The 16,137-nt window shown below is 53.1% G+C and overlaps 1 protein-coding gene across 1 annotated transcript; it reads left to right on the top strand.

Moving 5' to 3' along the window:
• The first annotated feature begins 2,347 nt into the window (after positions 1-2,347).
• NKX2-1 (NK2 homeobox 1) lies at positions 2,348-9,273 on the top strand. Its single transcript, XM_069638425.1, has 2 exons — positions 2,348-2,921; positions 4,074-9,273. The coding sequence occupies exons 1-2, from the start codon at positions 2,597-2,599 to the stop codon at positions 4,697-4,699; spliced, it is 951 nt and encodes a 316-aa protein (XP_069494526.1). The 5' UTR covers positions 2,348-2,596; the 3' UTR covers positions 4,700-9,273.
• The last annotated feature ends 6,864 nt before the right edge of the window (positions 9,274-16,137 follow it).

Here is a 16,137-nt window from a genome sequence, read left to right on the forward strand (position 1 = left end):
CGTATGTGGTCGCACATAGAGCGGAAGAGAGGCTTCTGCCTGCATTTGCATCGCTCTGGCCGCGCGGGCGGATGAAGGCCATGGCTTCAGTGCCGGCTCCGAAGATGGCCACTCACGCGGGCCGCTCGCCAGCACTCGCTTCGCTTCTGGCCCCGGTTACACGGTTTTGGGGGGAGTCTAGACTGGTGGACGCACGGAAAATATTGAACTTTTGGACTCGATTGCCAAACTTAACGATTTCGTAAAAATGGTGATCGCCTCTTAACAGTTGCAGTTCTAAAGGCATTCGTCGTTTTCTAGAAGAGACACTTCCCTTGGCCTAGAGGAAATCTTTGTATTAATGACAAAATGCAGGAATGCACCAAGCCACGAGCATTTCTACCGCCAAAAACACGTGGGTCTGATTTACAATAAAGTTTTGAAATGCGGAAAGTCTTACTGAAAAGGCATTTGTAAATGAGACTCTTGGTAATGTGGTCATTAAGCACCTGTGCATGGAGATCACATATCCCAAGATAAGGCACGGAAACCCGTCCTATTGAGTATTTCCACTGGACTGGCGCGACCCTTTCGAAAAATGGAAGCATTACACTTTTCCAGACTGCCCCCCAACCCCCGATTGACATATTTACGTGTTTATCTAGACTAACCAAATAAATGCTCCCAAATCGCTTTCTTCCAAACAAAAGCGAATTTCCCAAATGCGCGAATGCCCCTTTGCAATCAGTAGGGCGATAGTGCAGACTGCAGCGGTAAATGCCCCTTTGCCATCAGTGGGGCGACAGTGCAAAATACAGCGGTAAATGCGCCTTTGCATCAGTGTGGCGACAGTGCAGAATACAGCGGTAAATGCCCCTTTGCATCAGTGGGGCGACAGTGCAGAATACAGCGGTAAATGCCCCTTTGCATCAGTGGGGCGACAGTGCAGAATACAGCGGTAAATGCCCCTTTGCAATCAGTAGGGCGATAGTGCAGACTGCAGCGGTAAATGCCCCTTTGCCATCAGTGGGGCGACAGTGCAAAATACAGCGGTAAATGCGCCTTTGCATCAGTGTGGCGACAGTGCAGAATACAGCGGTAAATGCGCCTTCGCATCAGTGGGGCGACAGTGCAGAATACAGCGGTAAATGCCCCTTTGCCATCAGTAGGATGACCGTGCAGAATACAGCGGTAAATGCCCCTTTGCATCAGTGGGGCGACAGTGCAGAATACAGTGGTAAATGCCCCTTTGCATCAGTGGGGCGACAGTGCAGAATACAGCGGTAAATGCCCCTTTGCCATCAGTGGGGCGACAGTGCAGAATACAGCGGTAAATGCGCCTTTGCATCAGTGGGGCGACAGTGCAGAATACAGCGGTAAATGCGCCTTTGCATCAATGGGGCGACAGTGCAGAATACAGCGGTAAATGCCCCTTTGCCATCAGTGGGGCGACAGTGCAGAATACAGCGGTAAATGCCCCTTTGCCATCAGTGGGGCGACAGTGCAGAATACAGCAGTAAATGCGCCTTTGCATCAGTGGGGCGACAGTGCAGAATACAGCGGTAAATGCGCCTTTGCATCAGTGGGGCGATAGTGTAGAATACAGCGGTAAATGCGCCTTTGCATCAGTGGGACGACAGTGCAGAATACAGCGGTAAATGCCCCTTTGCCATCAGTGGGGCGACAGTGCAGAATACAGCGGTAAATGCGCCTTTGTATCAGTGTGGCGACAGTGCAGAATACAGCGGTAAATGCGCCTTTGCATCAGTGGGGCGACAGTGCAGAATACAGCGGTAAATGCCCCTTTGCCATCAGTAGGATGACCGTGCAGAATACAGCGGTAAATGCCCCTTTGCATCAGTGGGGCGACAGTGCAGAATACAGCGGTAAATGCCCCTTTGCCATCAGTGGGGCGACAGTGCAGAATACAGCGGTAAATGCCCCTTTGCATCAGTGGGGCGACAGTGCAGAATACAGCGGTAAATGCCCCTTTGCCATCAGTGGGGCGACAGTGCAGAATACAGCGGTAAATGCCCCTTTGCCATCAGTGGGGCGACAGTGCAGAATACAGCGGTAAATGCGCCTTTGCATCAGTGGGGCGACAGTGCAGAATACAGCGGTAAATGCGCCTTTGCATCCGTGGGGCGACAGTGCAGAATACAGCGGTAAATGCCCCTTTGCCATCAGTGGGGGCATTTGCAGCTTTCACTGCAGGATACAGCGGGCAATAGAACCCATGTCTCTGTAGAATGAGGATTTCGCGAGGCGCGCCCCCCCCCCCCCCCCTCTGGCACTAGAGCAGCTCTGACAAGTGAAAGTCGGAGGTGTTTACCTTGTCATCAGCCTGAAGCTCATTACCCCGCAGCTTTTGTTCCCCCAGCCGAGGCCCCGCCTCTGGTGGCAGCGGCAGCCCCCCAGCCCTGGCGCCTGCCTAAAACAAACGCAGGCAGCTCGGAGGCTGCACTCAGCCCAATTAAGGAGCTCTCGGTCCTCTCCTCCTACGCCCGCACCCTCAGCAACCTGGCCAAGGCGACACCAGAAAAAAACATTTGGTTAAAAAAAAAGCCCTTCGCCTGCCCTCGGGTGCTTTTCACCCATTCTCCATCGTGGCGGAAACATGTCGATGAGCCCAAAGCACACGACACCCTTCTCAGTGTCTGACATCCTGAGCCCCCTGGAGGAGACCTACAAGAAGGTGGGCATGGAGGCCGGCGCCCTGGGGGGCTACCGGCAACCTGGCATGCAGCAGAGCCCCATGGGGCACGGCGGGGGCGGCTACCACATGGCCGGGGTGCCCCCGCTTTCCCACGCCGGCATGGGGAGTTACTGCAACGGCAACCTGGGCAACATGGGAGACTTGCCACCCTACCAGGAGTCCATGCGGAGCAGCGCCTCGACGGGGGGCTGGTACGGCGCCAACCCGGACCCACGCTTCTCTACAAGTAAGTGTGCACGGGTGAATGATGGGGGGTGTTGGAAGGTGGTGGCATCGGGTTGTATACACTCTTAGCCCAAACTTTGCTAAAAGGGCGATCTTTGAAGCATAGGGTGATCGGTTCACCGCTTGCGATGCCAGTGCTACACCCCCTCCCCCCCCCCAGGCAGAATATACACAATGCATCATCCAGCGACGCTACATTGAGACCAAGGGCCTGATTTACAAAGGCTCCCATTCAAAAACGCTCTGTAAATCAGGCCCCAAATTTACTGCGTGGAGGTAATGGCTCCATGTATATCGCCTACTTCGATATCAGTGCCCAGCTGTCTTCGGTGCCGTGTGTGCCCTTAGGACGGGCAAAAGAGAAGGCCCCACACTCCAGGTAGCGCCGAGCCCCCGTTAGTCCCGGGAGAGACAGACCCCACGGACCCCTTGGTGCCGGGAGAGGTGGACCCCACGTACTGCCACACTCCCCGGCCTTCTCAGCTGAAACCCCTGCCCAGAGCCGCCCGGCGCTCGCCATGGCTCCATTTACAGCCCATTTCGTGCCATCCCTGTCAGTCCCCAAGATAACATGTGCTGTACTTTTCTCCAGCCTTTTGTTTAAAAATAATAGTTTAAGTAAAAATGAGCTGCTTTATCACAAAACACCAATAAAGGTTACATATGTTCTCACTGCAAATGCAGTTGCCAGGGAGCCCCGATGGATCTGAACCCTCGCGGCCTTTTAAAGCCTCGCTGTGCGCGAGAAGAGGGTGCACCCACAGTACAAATCTTCTAGATTTGCCTAAGAAAACGTACACATAATTTCCCGAAATTCTTCCTACATTTTGGAAATTTTAAAATGTCGGATGCCTTGTTTTCGGAACTCTTGAACGTTTCCGGGACACTTCGCACAAGTTGAGGAGTCGTGTGTTTGTGTAGAGACAGTCGCTGGTGGTTGGGATGAGAGATGTGAGTCTGGGGGGGGGGGGTCTCCGTAGGACCCACACTTCCTCCTCTCGACGCCCGTTACTCCGAGCTTCCAGGGCTGTTACCTGGGTTCCAGGGGTGGCACTTCTACTCTGGGGGCTGCTGCAATTGTTTGGGGTGTGGGGTTCCGCCTGAGCCCCTGTGCTGCCACTAATGCGTGTATCCCTTTCTTGTCTCCCTACAGTTTCGCGTTTCATGGGCCCCTCCTCCGGGATGAACATGGGGGGCATGGGCGGCCTGGGCTCCCTGGGCGACGTGGGCAAGGGCATGGCGCCCCTGCAGAGCACCCCGAGGAGGAAGCGGCGGGTGCTCTTCTCGCAGGCCCAGGTCTACGAGCTGGAGCGGCGCTTCAAGCAGCAGAAGTACCTGTCGGCCCCGGAGCGGGAGCACCTGGCCAGCATGATCCACCTGACGCCCACCCAGGTCAAGATCTGGTTCCAAAACCACCGCTACAAGATGAAGCGCCAGGCCAAGGACAAGGCGGCGCAGCAGCAGATGCAGCAGCAGCAGCAGGAGGGGGGCGCCTCCTGCCAGCAGCAGCAGCAGCAGCAGTCCCCGCGGAGGGTGGCTGTGCCCGTGCTGGTCAAGGACGGCAAGCCCTGCCAGGCGGGCTCCCACCAGGGCCCCCAGCAGGCGGCCCAGCCCCCGCAGCAGCAGCAGCAGCCCCAACAGCAACAGCAGCAACAGCAGCACCACCAGAGCGCGGGGCCCGCCGCGGACCCGAGCGGCCTCTCCCACCTCAGCTCCTCCAGCGCGGACTACGGCTCCAGCATGGCCTGCCCCACCCTGCTCTACGGGAGGACCTGGTAGGGGCCCGCCCGCCTGCCCTGCCTGCCTGCCTGCCCTGCCCTGCCCTGCCCAGGAGGGAGCGCGGGCTATTTATGGGCTGGGGGGCGAGCACAAGGGCTTCTCTGAGCATCCTTGAGAGACAGGCAGGGCGAGAGGGCCACTTGGAGAGGCTGCCTGGAAATAGGACTTTTGGGGACAGCAGAGCACTCTCGGACACCACAAGTGGCCAATCCGTGCCCACCGACTCCCACCCCCTCCCATGGACATTTCTCCCATGTTGGCTCTAACATTTTCTTGGACTAAACACTTTAGTTTTTAGTAACCTGTAAATTAAGTTGTACAAACAAGTTTCCATCACTCCCTCCCCACCCGCCTCCCACAATAGCTTCAGCTTTCATTGCAAGGCAACCTGACTTCGGCCGATTGTTTTTTCTTTGCATTCGTTTTACTTTCTGCTGTTACTTCTGTAGATAAAAGTATCTGACTTAAAGTGCATTCCCAGAAGCATGAATAAATGCCAAGCCTGTGAAAGGGCCCCATGCCATGCTGCTTGCCTGGCTCGTCTTCCTTCTGCTGCGCTGCCACGCCCATGGGAAGTGCACCGATGGGTCTGAAGGGCTCCCACTAACCTGCTTCCTTCCCTCACAAGGTTCCCAAAAGCGCCGATCGGGAAACAGTCCTGAAATGAAGACGAGGCGCTATACGCGAGAGAACTCGTTCCGAGGATAGGCGACAAAAGGCAAGGCGCGCTGTGCGTCTCGGTGTAACCTAATATATAGACGAGGCGCTATACGCGAGAGCACTCGTTCCGAGGATAGTCGACAAAAGGCAAGGCGCGCTGTGCGTCTCGGTGTAACCTAATATATAGACGAGGCGCTATGCCGCGAGAGCACTCGTTCCGAGGATAGGCGACAAAAGGCAAGGCGCGCTGTGCGTCTCGGTGTAACCTAATATATAGACGAGGCGCTATACGCGAGAGCACTCGTTCCGAGGATAGTCGACAAAAGGCAAGGCGCGCTGTGCGTCTCGGTGTAACCTAATATATAGACGAGGCGCTATACGCGAGAGCACTCGTTCCGAGGATAGGCGACAAAAGGCAAGGCGCGCTGTGCGTCTCGGTGTAACCTAATATATAGACGAGGCGCTATACGCGAGAGCACTCGTTCCGAGGATAGTCGACAAAAGGCAAGGCGCGCTGTGCGTCTCGGTGTAACCTAATATATAGACGAGGCGCTATACGCGAGAGCACTCGTTCCGAGGATAGTCGACAAAAGGCAAGGCGCGCTGTGCGTCTCGGTGTAACCTAATATATAGACGAGGCGCTATACGCGAGAGCACTCGTTCCGAGGATAGTCGACAAAAGGCAAGGCGCGCTGTGCGTCTCGGTGTAACCTAATATATAGACGAGGCGCTATACGCGAGAGCACTCGTTCCGAGGATAGTCGACAAAAGGCAAGGCGCGCTGTGCGTCTCGGTGTAACCTAATATATAGACGAGGCGCTATGGCGCGAGAGAACTCGTTCCGATGATCGGAGATTCAAGGTAAAGAAGTGTCTGTACCCGTGCAATGGCACGTAAAATAAACCAGCTGATCTGTAATTAATGGAATTAATTCCACCCCAAACACACGGACTTCTTAGCCGTTTCTAAGTGGCAAATCACTGTCCTTTTACTGACATAAATAACATATACCGATGGTAGTCATTGCGGGTAGACTATGCTTGTGGCTTAGATTTAATTTAAGGTATTAAGAATTCCATTAGGTCATTGGTGGGTTGGGGGCCTGTACGGCGAAGCTGGTAGAGACTGAATGAGACCCCAATGCGCGAAGCATGTCAAGATTTTGCGCTCAAGACCCTTTTTTTGCGATGTTGAAAAAGTGTGAAACTAGTCCGCCTGCTGCCCGTCCCTTTTATGCCGTAAAACTGTGACTTCATTGCTCCATTCTTTTCAAATCGGAGAGCTGTCTATTCTCTTTGTGACATAGTCCAGGGGGCGACAGCCCCTCGGTGGGTATCTTGCCACCATGATCGTATTTACCGCAGCCGTTTAAAGAGCGGCAGTGCGGTATGCTTCGGCCTGTGCACCGTTCTCCCTTCCTGGGCTTTTTGAGCGGTGCCGCTGATCTAGCGCCTGCTATTTTCAGCAACCAAACCTGCAAGCGCTATATAACAGAAGCGAGATTCTGATTATTGCAATCTTTTCCCTAATGCTTTCCCTGTCTTCTCTTGCTTAATTGTTTGCTCTATTTTTGTCTATCCTTCTTTTAGGCGTTTGTATGTGCGCAAACCATAGGCGTATACGATTTTTCATTCATGTCCATTTATCATTTCTAGGTCCATTGGCTACTAATACATGGTATTAAAATATCACATGGATGCCGGAAGAAACCGCCATAAGGCGTTATAGTAAAACAGAGATTAATTTAGAAGACACGAAAACTGACCATCAACCAACCAATTAATTCAGAGGGGCCTAATTAACAACGCGTTTTTTTAATGGGATTGTTCCATTGTAAAACACGTTTCGTTTGTAAATCAGTCCCTTCGTATTTACGCTTTTCTAAGAGCGCTGAGATTAATGAATGTCACACACGCTGCGCACACCACCAATGACACCTCTTTAAAATACAAAGGGCGGGAAGTGCCTGCCTTAGGACCCTGTAAACGTATTGATTCGAGCAGCAGGTGCATGCAATGTAACATGGCAACATGGCAAGGCTGCAGAAAGGTGCCCATGTCGCCCGCAAGGACGCGCGGGCCTGGGCGCAGGCGCCGCTCTCCCGCACGACCTCCCTCGGCGGAGGGCCCATGAGAGCCTCGCCCCCCGCCGACTCAGGCCCTGGACCTGGCATGTCTTCCAGGGCCCCTGGGGAGATGATGCTGGAAGCGCCCGAGGGATAAACTTTAAAGACCCTCCTGCACAGCACACGCGCCCCTGATGGGCCTGTACATTGTGGGCCCGATTTACAATGCGTTTTCCAATGGGATTGCGCCATTGTAAATCAGGCCCCACATGCACAAAGGAAAGGGTTGAAATATATCACAGGGCCACCGTGCAGCGGATGGCCCCGATTGCATGTGTTTTCGTCGCTGTTTTGTTTGCATGGTGGTGGCGCATTTTCTCTTTTGTTCCACTGTTGCTCTCAGACTTTGCACACATGTTCGTTGGCAGCCAGGCTGCTAGATGGATTCTTACAGCCCCTCCCATACCCTCGCCCTGATTTTTTTGCAGAGTAGAGTTGATGTTGTGTTTTTCTTTGAGTTTCTCCCTCGCCATCGCAGACTCCTAGGAAATGGTGTCGCAATTGATCCCAATTTCCCCAAACACGGCCTGTTTCTGTCTGAATCCGGATTGGCTTCGGTAAAACGCGACTGTCTGGGGATACCTCAACCGAAGGCATTCCCGCGGTTTAGGGCCACCTTAAAATGACACCTTTTCTCACTCGAATAAATGTAGATTTTGATTTTGCAAAAGGGTCCTAGGTGGAACGTAGTTCAGATTCTCGCACTGCCTTAAACCCGCCGATAGCTCCGGGAATGCCTCAAGTTGGGGGTCGCCTCTCCCCACTCGCAGGGCTCCCAGAAGGGGCCGAATGGAGCTGTAATTCGGGTAATTGCTGCCCGTGTACACGGCTTATCTAGATGGGCTTTCGATTACAGAAGCTCATTTTCACTTTGTCTGCTCCAGGCTTAGTGGAAAGTCTGTTTGCTGGCCCTGCAGGAAAAGGTGAATTAATGACCGCCGCTGAACTGCAGCCCGGTCTGACACAATCTGCGGGGGCACATTTCCATACCAATCAGCGCCAGAGCAAACAGGCGCCCCCCCCCCGCCCCTTCCTAGCTCAGGAGGGACCTTCTGCCGGGAATGGGGCCTCCGGGGCTCCGCTGGAATCTACCTCTGTGCCGTGCCACTCACTCATTCTGGCGAGGCAGTGCTCCGGTGTGCACAGGGTGCGGGCTCCATAGTGAGGCAGAGCGAGGTGGTGGGCTCAGGGCGAGGGCTCCATAGTGAGGCAGAGCGAGGTGGTGGGGGCACATGGTGTGGGCTCCATAGTGAGGCAGAGCGAGGTGGGGTGAGGCACAGGGTGCGGGCTCCATAGTGAGGCAGAGCGAGGTGTGCTGAGGCACATGATGTGGGCTCCATAGTGAGGCAGAGCGAGGTGGTGGGCTCAGGGCGAGGGCTCCATAGTGAGGCAGAGCGAGGTGGTGGGGGCACATGGTGTGGGCTCCATAGTGAGGCAGAGCGAGGTGGGGTGAGGCACAGGGTGCGGGCTCCATAGTGAGGCAGAGTGAGGGGGCACAGGGTGCGGGCTCCATAGTGAGGCAGAGCGAGGTGTGGTGAGGCACATGGCGTGGGCTCCATAGTGAGGCAGAGCGAGGTGGTGGGGGAGCACAGGGTGTGGGCTCCATAGTGAGGCAGAGCGAGGTGTGCTGAGGCACATGGTGTGGGCTCCATAGCGAGGCAGTGCTCCGGTGAGCACAGGGTGCGGGCTCCATAGTGAGGCAGAGCGAGGTGTGCTGAGGCACATGGCGTGGGCTCCATAGTGAGGCAGAGCGAGGTGGTGGGGGGCACAGGGTGAGGGCTCCACCGTGAGGCACAGCGAGGGGGGGCACAGGGTGCGGGCTCCACCGTGAGGCTGGGGGGGGGCGGGGCACAGAGCGCGGCTCCATAGTGAGGCAGAGCGAGGTGGTGGGGGGGCACAGGGCGAGGGCTCCATAGCGAGGCAGAGCGAGGTGGTGGGCTCAGGGCGAGGGCTCCATAGTGAGGCAGAGCGAGGTGTGCTGAGGCACATGGCGTGGGCTCCATAGCGAGGCAGAGCGAGGTGGTGGGCTCAGGGCGAGGGCTCCATAGTGAGGCAGAGCGAGGTGGTGGGGGCACATGGTGTGGGCTCCATAGTGAGGCAGTGCTCCGGTGAGCACAAGGTGCAGGCTCCATAGTGAGGCAGAGCGAGGTGGTGGGGGCACATTGTGTGGGCTCCATAGTGAGGCAGAGCGAGGTGGTGGGCTCAGGGCAAGGGCTCCATAGTGAGGTAGAGCGAGGTGGTGGGGGCACATGGTGTGGGCTCCATAGTGAGGCAGAGCGAGGTGGTGGGGGAGCACAGGGTGCGGGCTCCATAGTGAGGCAGAGCGAGGTGTGCTGAGGCACATGGCGTGGGCTCCATAGCGAGGCAGTGCTCCGGTGAGCACAGGGTGCGGGCTCCATAGTGAGGCAGAGCGAGGTGTGGTGAGGCACATGGCGTGGGCTCCATAGCGAGGCAGTGCTCCGGTGAGCACAAGGTGCGGGCTCCATAGTGAGGCAGAGCGAGGTGGTGGGGAGGCACATGGTGTGGGCTCCATAGTGAGGCAGAGCGAGGTGTGGTGAGGCACATGGCGTGGGCTCCATAGTGAGGCAGAGCGAGGTGGTGGGGGCACAGGGTGTGGGCTCCATAATGAGGCAGAGCGAGGTGGTGGGGGGGCACAGGGTGAGGGCTCCATAGTGAGGCAGTGCTTGAGTGAGCACAGGGCGCATGTTTCACTGTGAGGTATACCTGGGGGAGGCACAGAGCGGGGGCTACCTAACGAGGCAGTGCTTTCGTGAGCACAGCGTGCGGGCTGCACAGTGTGGCAGAGCTTGGGGGGGGGGTATGGGTGGCACCGGGTGGGGCTGCATAGTGAGGCAGTGCTTTAGTGAGCACTGGGCACTGGGGGGGGGCTTCATGACACTTCTCTTGGGAACCCTCTTGACTTTCAGGCTTCAGGCTGCGGGCAGTGGGGGCAGTGCCTGCTTTAGATACTTGCAGTGGGTCACCTGCTGCCAGGCTCGGTTCCCGGGGTTTGCGTCCTTGCAGCCGAGGTTGGGTGAAAGGGGGGGGGAGTGAGGGTGCTGGAGCTGAAGCATGAACCTCGGAGGGTTTCCCTATCTTGCTTGCTGTCTGACTGTGCATGGCCCCCCTCTCGCCCCCCTCCGCCCCCACACAGTGTCTCTGTACAGCCCGTTTCACAAAGAAAGTTTAGAGGTAAACAGGGTCGGTCCTCGAAAGTACTCTAATCCCCCCGGGGAGGGACTAGCAGAACTCCAATTACTGGGCCGATTTAGACAGCGTTCTTCTTTGTGCAGCACAAAAGGCATTCTGTTATGTGGGGGGGGGGGTGGGGGGAGAGTGTGTGTGTACTTCTATTAAACGCGAATGTCAGCTCTATGATGTAGACAAGGAAAGAGCGGGTGTAAGAGATGGACGAGAGTGTAGGGAGCAAAGGAAGAAGTGATATATGAAGAAAAAGAGAGAAATGGAACAGAGAGAGAAAGATGGGACAAAATAGACGACATAGCAAGACGGACTCATTTGTACAAATGTATGACTATCACTTGATGGAAGAGTGAGGCATGGAGGCATCTGGTTATTAGCTGCGTTCATCCGTGTAACTTTCCCCCATCGCTGAATTCTACAGGGCAGAGGAGTTTGCTGGATTTGTCGCTGAATGAATAGAGAAAGGAAGGAGGCACATTGATAGAAGCAGGCTCGAGAGATACTCGTAGAGAAGAGGAACGGATTACCATATGATAGAGATAGATGCTCCAGATAAGACCTTGCGCCGGGAGTATTTTACTCCCTATTTTCTGAAGGTGTGAATAAAATGATTTAAGTGAGTGCAAAAGTAAGTCCCATTCCGAATGAGAGTATTTTTTTTTATATAAATGAGTAAAATGTTGGAAATGTAAAGCAGAAACATTATTGTAATAAACAGTTCTTTACACCCAGTTATTCATGCACATTAAAAGGTACATTGTTCCTCATTGGATCAAGAAGTAATAGTAGCACTACATGTATTACTGGTCCAAACAAACATGTATGGCGCTGTGTGTTTGAAAGCCGGGGGACAAGATTTTATGTGTTGGTTTTACATTTTTGTAGGGAGTATTTTTATTCTCTGGTTTTCTTTTTGAGGAGTATTTGGCGATTTTTAGGGTGTAAAAGTGGTCCATGCACCCCTTATCCATACAGCTGATAGAAGTGAAGAGGTATGGTGGGAACATTCTGATGGAGGTCCAATGACACATGGTCGAGACTGAGTCCGAGTTCCTCTGATGGAGTTGAGGTTACAGGTATTGTGGGAACATTCTGATGGAGGTCCAATGACACATGGTCGAGACTGAGTCCGAGTTCCTCTGATGGAGTGGAGGTTAGAGGCATGGTGGGAACATTCTGATGGAGGTCCAATGACACATGGTCGAGACTAAGTCAGAGTTCCTCTGATGGAGTGGAGGTTAGAGGCATGGTGGGAACATTCTGATGGAGGTCCAATGACACATGGTCGAGACTGAGTCAGAGTTCCTCTGATGGAGTGGAGGTTAGAGGCATGGTGGGAACATTCTGATGGAGGTCCAATGACACATGATCGAGACTGAGTCTGAGTTCCTCTGATGGAGTGGAGGTTAGAGGTATGGTGGGAACATTCTGATGGAGGTCCAATGACACATGATCGAGACTGAGTCAGAGTTCCTCTGATGGAGTGGAGGTTAGAGGTATGGTGGGAACATTCTGATGGAGGTCCAATGACACATGATCGAGACTGAGTCAGAGTTCCTCTGATGGAGTTGAGGTTACAGGTATGGTGGGAACATTCTGATGGAGGTCCAATGACACATGATCGAGACTGAGTCCGAGTTCCTCTGATGGAGTGGAGGTTAGAGGTATGGTGGGAACATTCTGATGGAGGTCCAATGACACATGATCGAGACTGAGTCAGAGTTCCTCTGATGGAGTGGAGGTTAGAGGTATGGTGGGAACATTCTGATGGAGGTCCAATGACACATGATCGAGACTGAGTCAGAGTTCCTCTGATGGAGTGGTGACAAATAGTCTGATCAAATCAGAGCCACAGATTTATGATAAGAGACAGGAGAGATACTTCGAAAAATGCAGGATGATCGATTCTCGGAAAGTGTCGGAGTGACATGTCTGCGGAAAGGGGCCAAATAAGAGATGTTTTCAAAGACAGACTAATACAGGCAAGGTTACTGATACTGTGATGCAGGCAGGATGAGAGATATTTTCATAGTGACAGAAAGAGGCAGAATTTGAGATACTCACACAGGGGGAGAGTGAAAGGCACTCTTTCGCATCCTCTTAAATAGCCCCTTCTCCTTTTTTCTTACCACAAACTTCCATTTCTAGACTTGCCTAGGCTTTCCCAGACAACCATGAAGCATAAAAGCGTCAAAACACAAAGGCAGTATTTCCGGTACTGTGACAGAGTGAGGGTGACAAATACTCGGATCAAGTCAGGATGGCAGAGTTATGATAGAGCTAGGGGTGCTTTGGGAGGGTTGGTGTTATTGTTGCTCTGATATAGGCAGAATGAGAGGTAAACAGAAAGATCCATGAAGACAGCGATAGTGCAGAGTCACCGATAAAGGCAGGTGGGGGGCGGGGCTGCAATAATACAGACTATGAGTGATGCATACTCTGATAGTGTTAATGTAGATCCAGGCGGATGGACGGATGCACAGTAGAAGTAGTGTGAGTCATACTCTGGTGGAGGTAGTGTTGATCTAGGCGCATGGATGGATGCCTAGTAGAAGCATAGGTGACACATTCTTGGATAGAGATAGTGTAGAGCTGGACAGATGCCTAGTAGAGGCAGAGCAAGACATACTCCGATAGAGGTAGTTTAAAGCTAGGCGGATGGCTGGATGCCTAGTAGGGGCTAAGTTAGAGGTTGTGCAGAGGCACTCTGTTAAAGGCACATGGGGGATGCACTAGCAGGGGCAGAGTGCCACATACTCAAGAAAATGTAGTGTAGAGCTCGGCATATGGACAGATGCACTATTAGAGACAGAGTGAGAACTATTTCGACAGAAGTAGTTTAGAGCTAGCCGGATGGATGCCTAATAGAGGTAGAGGTGACGCATTCTCAGAGGTAGAATAGAGCCAAGTGGATGGATGGATGCTTAGTAGAGGCAGAGCAAAACATTCTTGGGTAGAGGTAGTGTAGAGCTAGACAGGTGCACGGATGCCTAGTAGAGGCAAAGTGAGATGTATTTGGGTATAGATAATGTAGAGAAAGGCGTATGGAAGGATGCAGAGTAGAGGCAGTGTGAGATGGTACTCTGATAGAGTTAATGTAGAGACACTCTGCTAGAGGCAGATGAAGAAATGCACTAGCAGGGGCAGTCTGAAACATACTCAAGTTGATGTAGTGTAGAGCTAGGCAGATAGACAAATACACAAGTAAGATATACTCTGATAGAGGTAGTGTAGAGCTAGGAGGATGGACGGATGCCTAGTACAGGCAGAATGACGCACTCTGATAGAGGTTGTGTAGAGGCACTCTTATAAAGGCAGGTGGGGGGATGCACTATTAGAGGCGGAGTGAGACATACTGGGTTAGATGTAGTGTATAACTAGGCGGATGGACAAATGCTTAGTAGATTCAGAGTGTGACATACTCTGATAGAGGTACTGTAGAGCTTGGTGGATGCCGAGTAGAAGCAGAGTGAGACATACTCTGGTAGAGGCAGTGTAGAGCTAGGAGGATGGGTGGATGCAGAGTAGAGGCAGAGTGAGACATAGTCTAATAGAGGTAGTGTGGAGGCACTCTGATAAAGGCAGATAGAGGGATACTCTAGCAGGGGCACAGTGACAAATACTCCAATACAGGTAGTGTAGAGCTAGGCGGATGGACGGATGGCGAGTAGAGGCAATGCGAGACATACTCTGATAGAGGTAGTGTAGAGGTACACTCATAATGGCAGATTGTGAGGAATTTGACCATCCGCACAGTGTGTGTGCACTTACCTGGGCTTTTTAAAATTTGTATATGAAAAGAAATGAAGGTATATCAACCTCCGAAAATGTGTGGAGCTAATCCGCGCACATTTTCCTATGCTCGCCACACAACAAACACATAGTCCTGTGTACTCTGGGTGGACACAGCCTACAGGCACAGGTTTCCTTGTCATATTTAGTTGGAATATGGTACCCATGAGTCCATCAAGGCATCTCAAATCTTTCCCCTGCCATGCCGAGCCTAATTAAATAAAGGCTCCATGGATCCGCCCCATCCTCTGTTCGCCCTGCAGGATGGTGGCGGCAATTAAACATAATTAGCATACTAAGTGAGCATACTTCAAACATTCCCACATGGGGCCTAGATGCAGAGGCTAACAAAAGACAGGAAAACCCCCAACAACCTTTGATATGCACTGTGTCAACCCGTAGCCAGCCCCCCCTCTCAGTTTCAAGGGCCGTGAAGTGTCATGTCTGGTACATGTGTTTACAGTAGGTGGCCCCGCATGGGGTCCCCATTCAGAGGGTAGGAGTATGTGATTTGATGGAGACACGAAGTCTGTTCTCGCCACAACTTCAAGGGCTACCTGCTTTTAATCAGAAACCACAGAGAGCTACATTAACCCAAGAGACCCTTTGCTCCACAAAAGACAGGAATATTGGTGGGACTTAGTAGTACATGTTTTCACCCCTTTACCTTTCCTGTTGCAAAGCACTATGGTTATGACCTCCCGCATAAAAGAAGATTGTTGGTGGGGACCCAGGATTGGTTCATTAAGGTAGGCTTGGCCTACACCAATCACTTGGGCCCATTTGTCTTTAAAAGAGGGCTGATCCCCTCTTTTGGCAGATCATCTGAAGGCTTCTCGGGAGTAACAAGAAGAACTCATTTGGACACCGGCTGAAGGTACAGTCTGCCTTACAGCTTCCGCCAGTGAAGTAAGGCCAGGGTGTCCAAAGAGGGAAGCAAGACCCTCCCCTAAACATTTCCCATGGAACAGAGGGAGATACTGAAGCCAGATGATTCTCCAGCAACTCCAGAACGGTTACCCAGCCAGCACACAGTGTTCCCTGTTAGGCTCTGCAAGTAAGCTTCCTAGGTGGGAAGTGCCAGAGAGTATCTGAACCAAACCAAGGAACATGCCGGTGTCTGCAACACTCTCCTTAGCTTTGGCCCATCCGCCTTAAAGGATGACACAAGCCTAGTGAAGAAGCTAGGAGGAGTGCATCAACAAGAATCAACCAGCATCCACCTTAAAGGACATTTTCGAGCCAGTCGAGCTTCAACCGACTGCACCACTGACTGTTGTCACGCCGCAGTCACTCACGCTGTCCGAGACACCTCGACCAGTGCTTCAGACCCGCGAACCAGCACTGAGACGATTCCTGAGCCGCCCTGAAGGCCAGCCTGCAGCCATCGGTCCAGCCTCGCTCGCTGAATTGTCTGCCGCCTGATACCCGCAGCTGTCTCCCGTCATGAACTGAGTCCCAGAAGCTGCAAAGCACCCTGAAACCGACCGACCCTTTCGAGCACCAAGAACTTCTACAAGCACAAGATTCATTGTGGTTCTGTCCCCCTGGTCCTTCTCCGAAGGCCCCTAGTGACATTTTACGACCCCTTGCTACCTTTGTGCTGAAACCAAGTATCCTTGAACTATTGCGATTAATTACTTTAACAACCACCCTC

This window comes from Ambystoma mexicanum, chromosome 14, assembly GCF_040938575.1.
Source record: "Ambystoma mexicanum isolate Mex_15411 chromosome 14, UKY_AmexF1_1, whole genome shotgun sequence".
Taxonomy (NCBI): Eukaryota; Metazoa; Chordata; class Amphibia; order Caudata; family Ambystomatidae; genus Ambystoma; species Ambystoma mexicanum.

What these genes read in the sequence shown, in the direction of transcription:
- NKX2-1 (XM_069638425.1), top strand. Translation starts at nt 2,597, where the DNA reads ATGTCGATGAGCCCAAAGCACACGACACCCTTCTCAGTGTCTGACATC. An exon ending in GGACCCACGCTTCTCTACAA is followed by an intron (nt 2,922 to 4,073) that starts GTAAGTGTGCAC and finishes GTCTCCCTACAG; the next exon opens with TTTCGCGTTTCATGGGCCCC.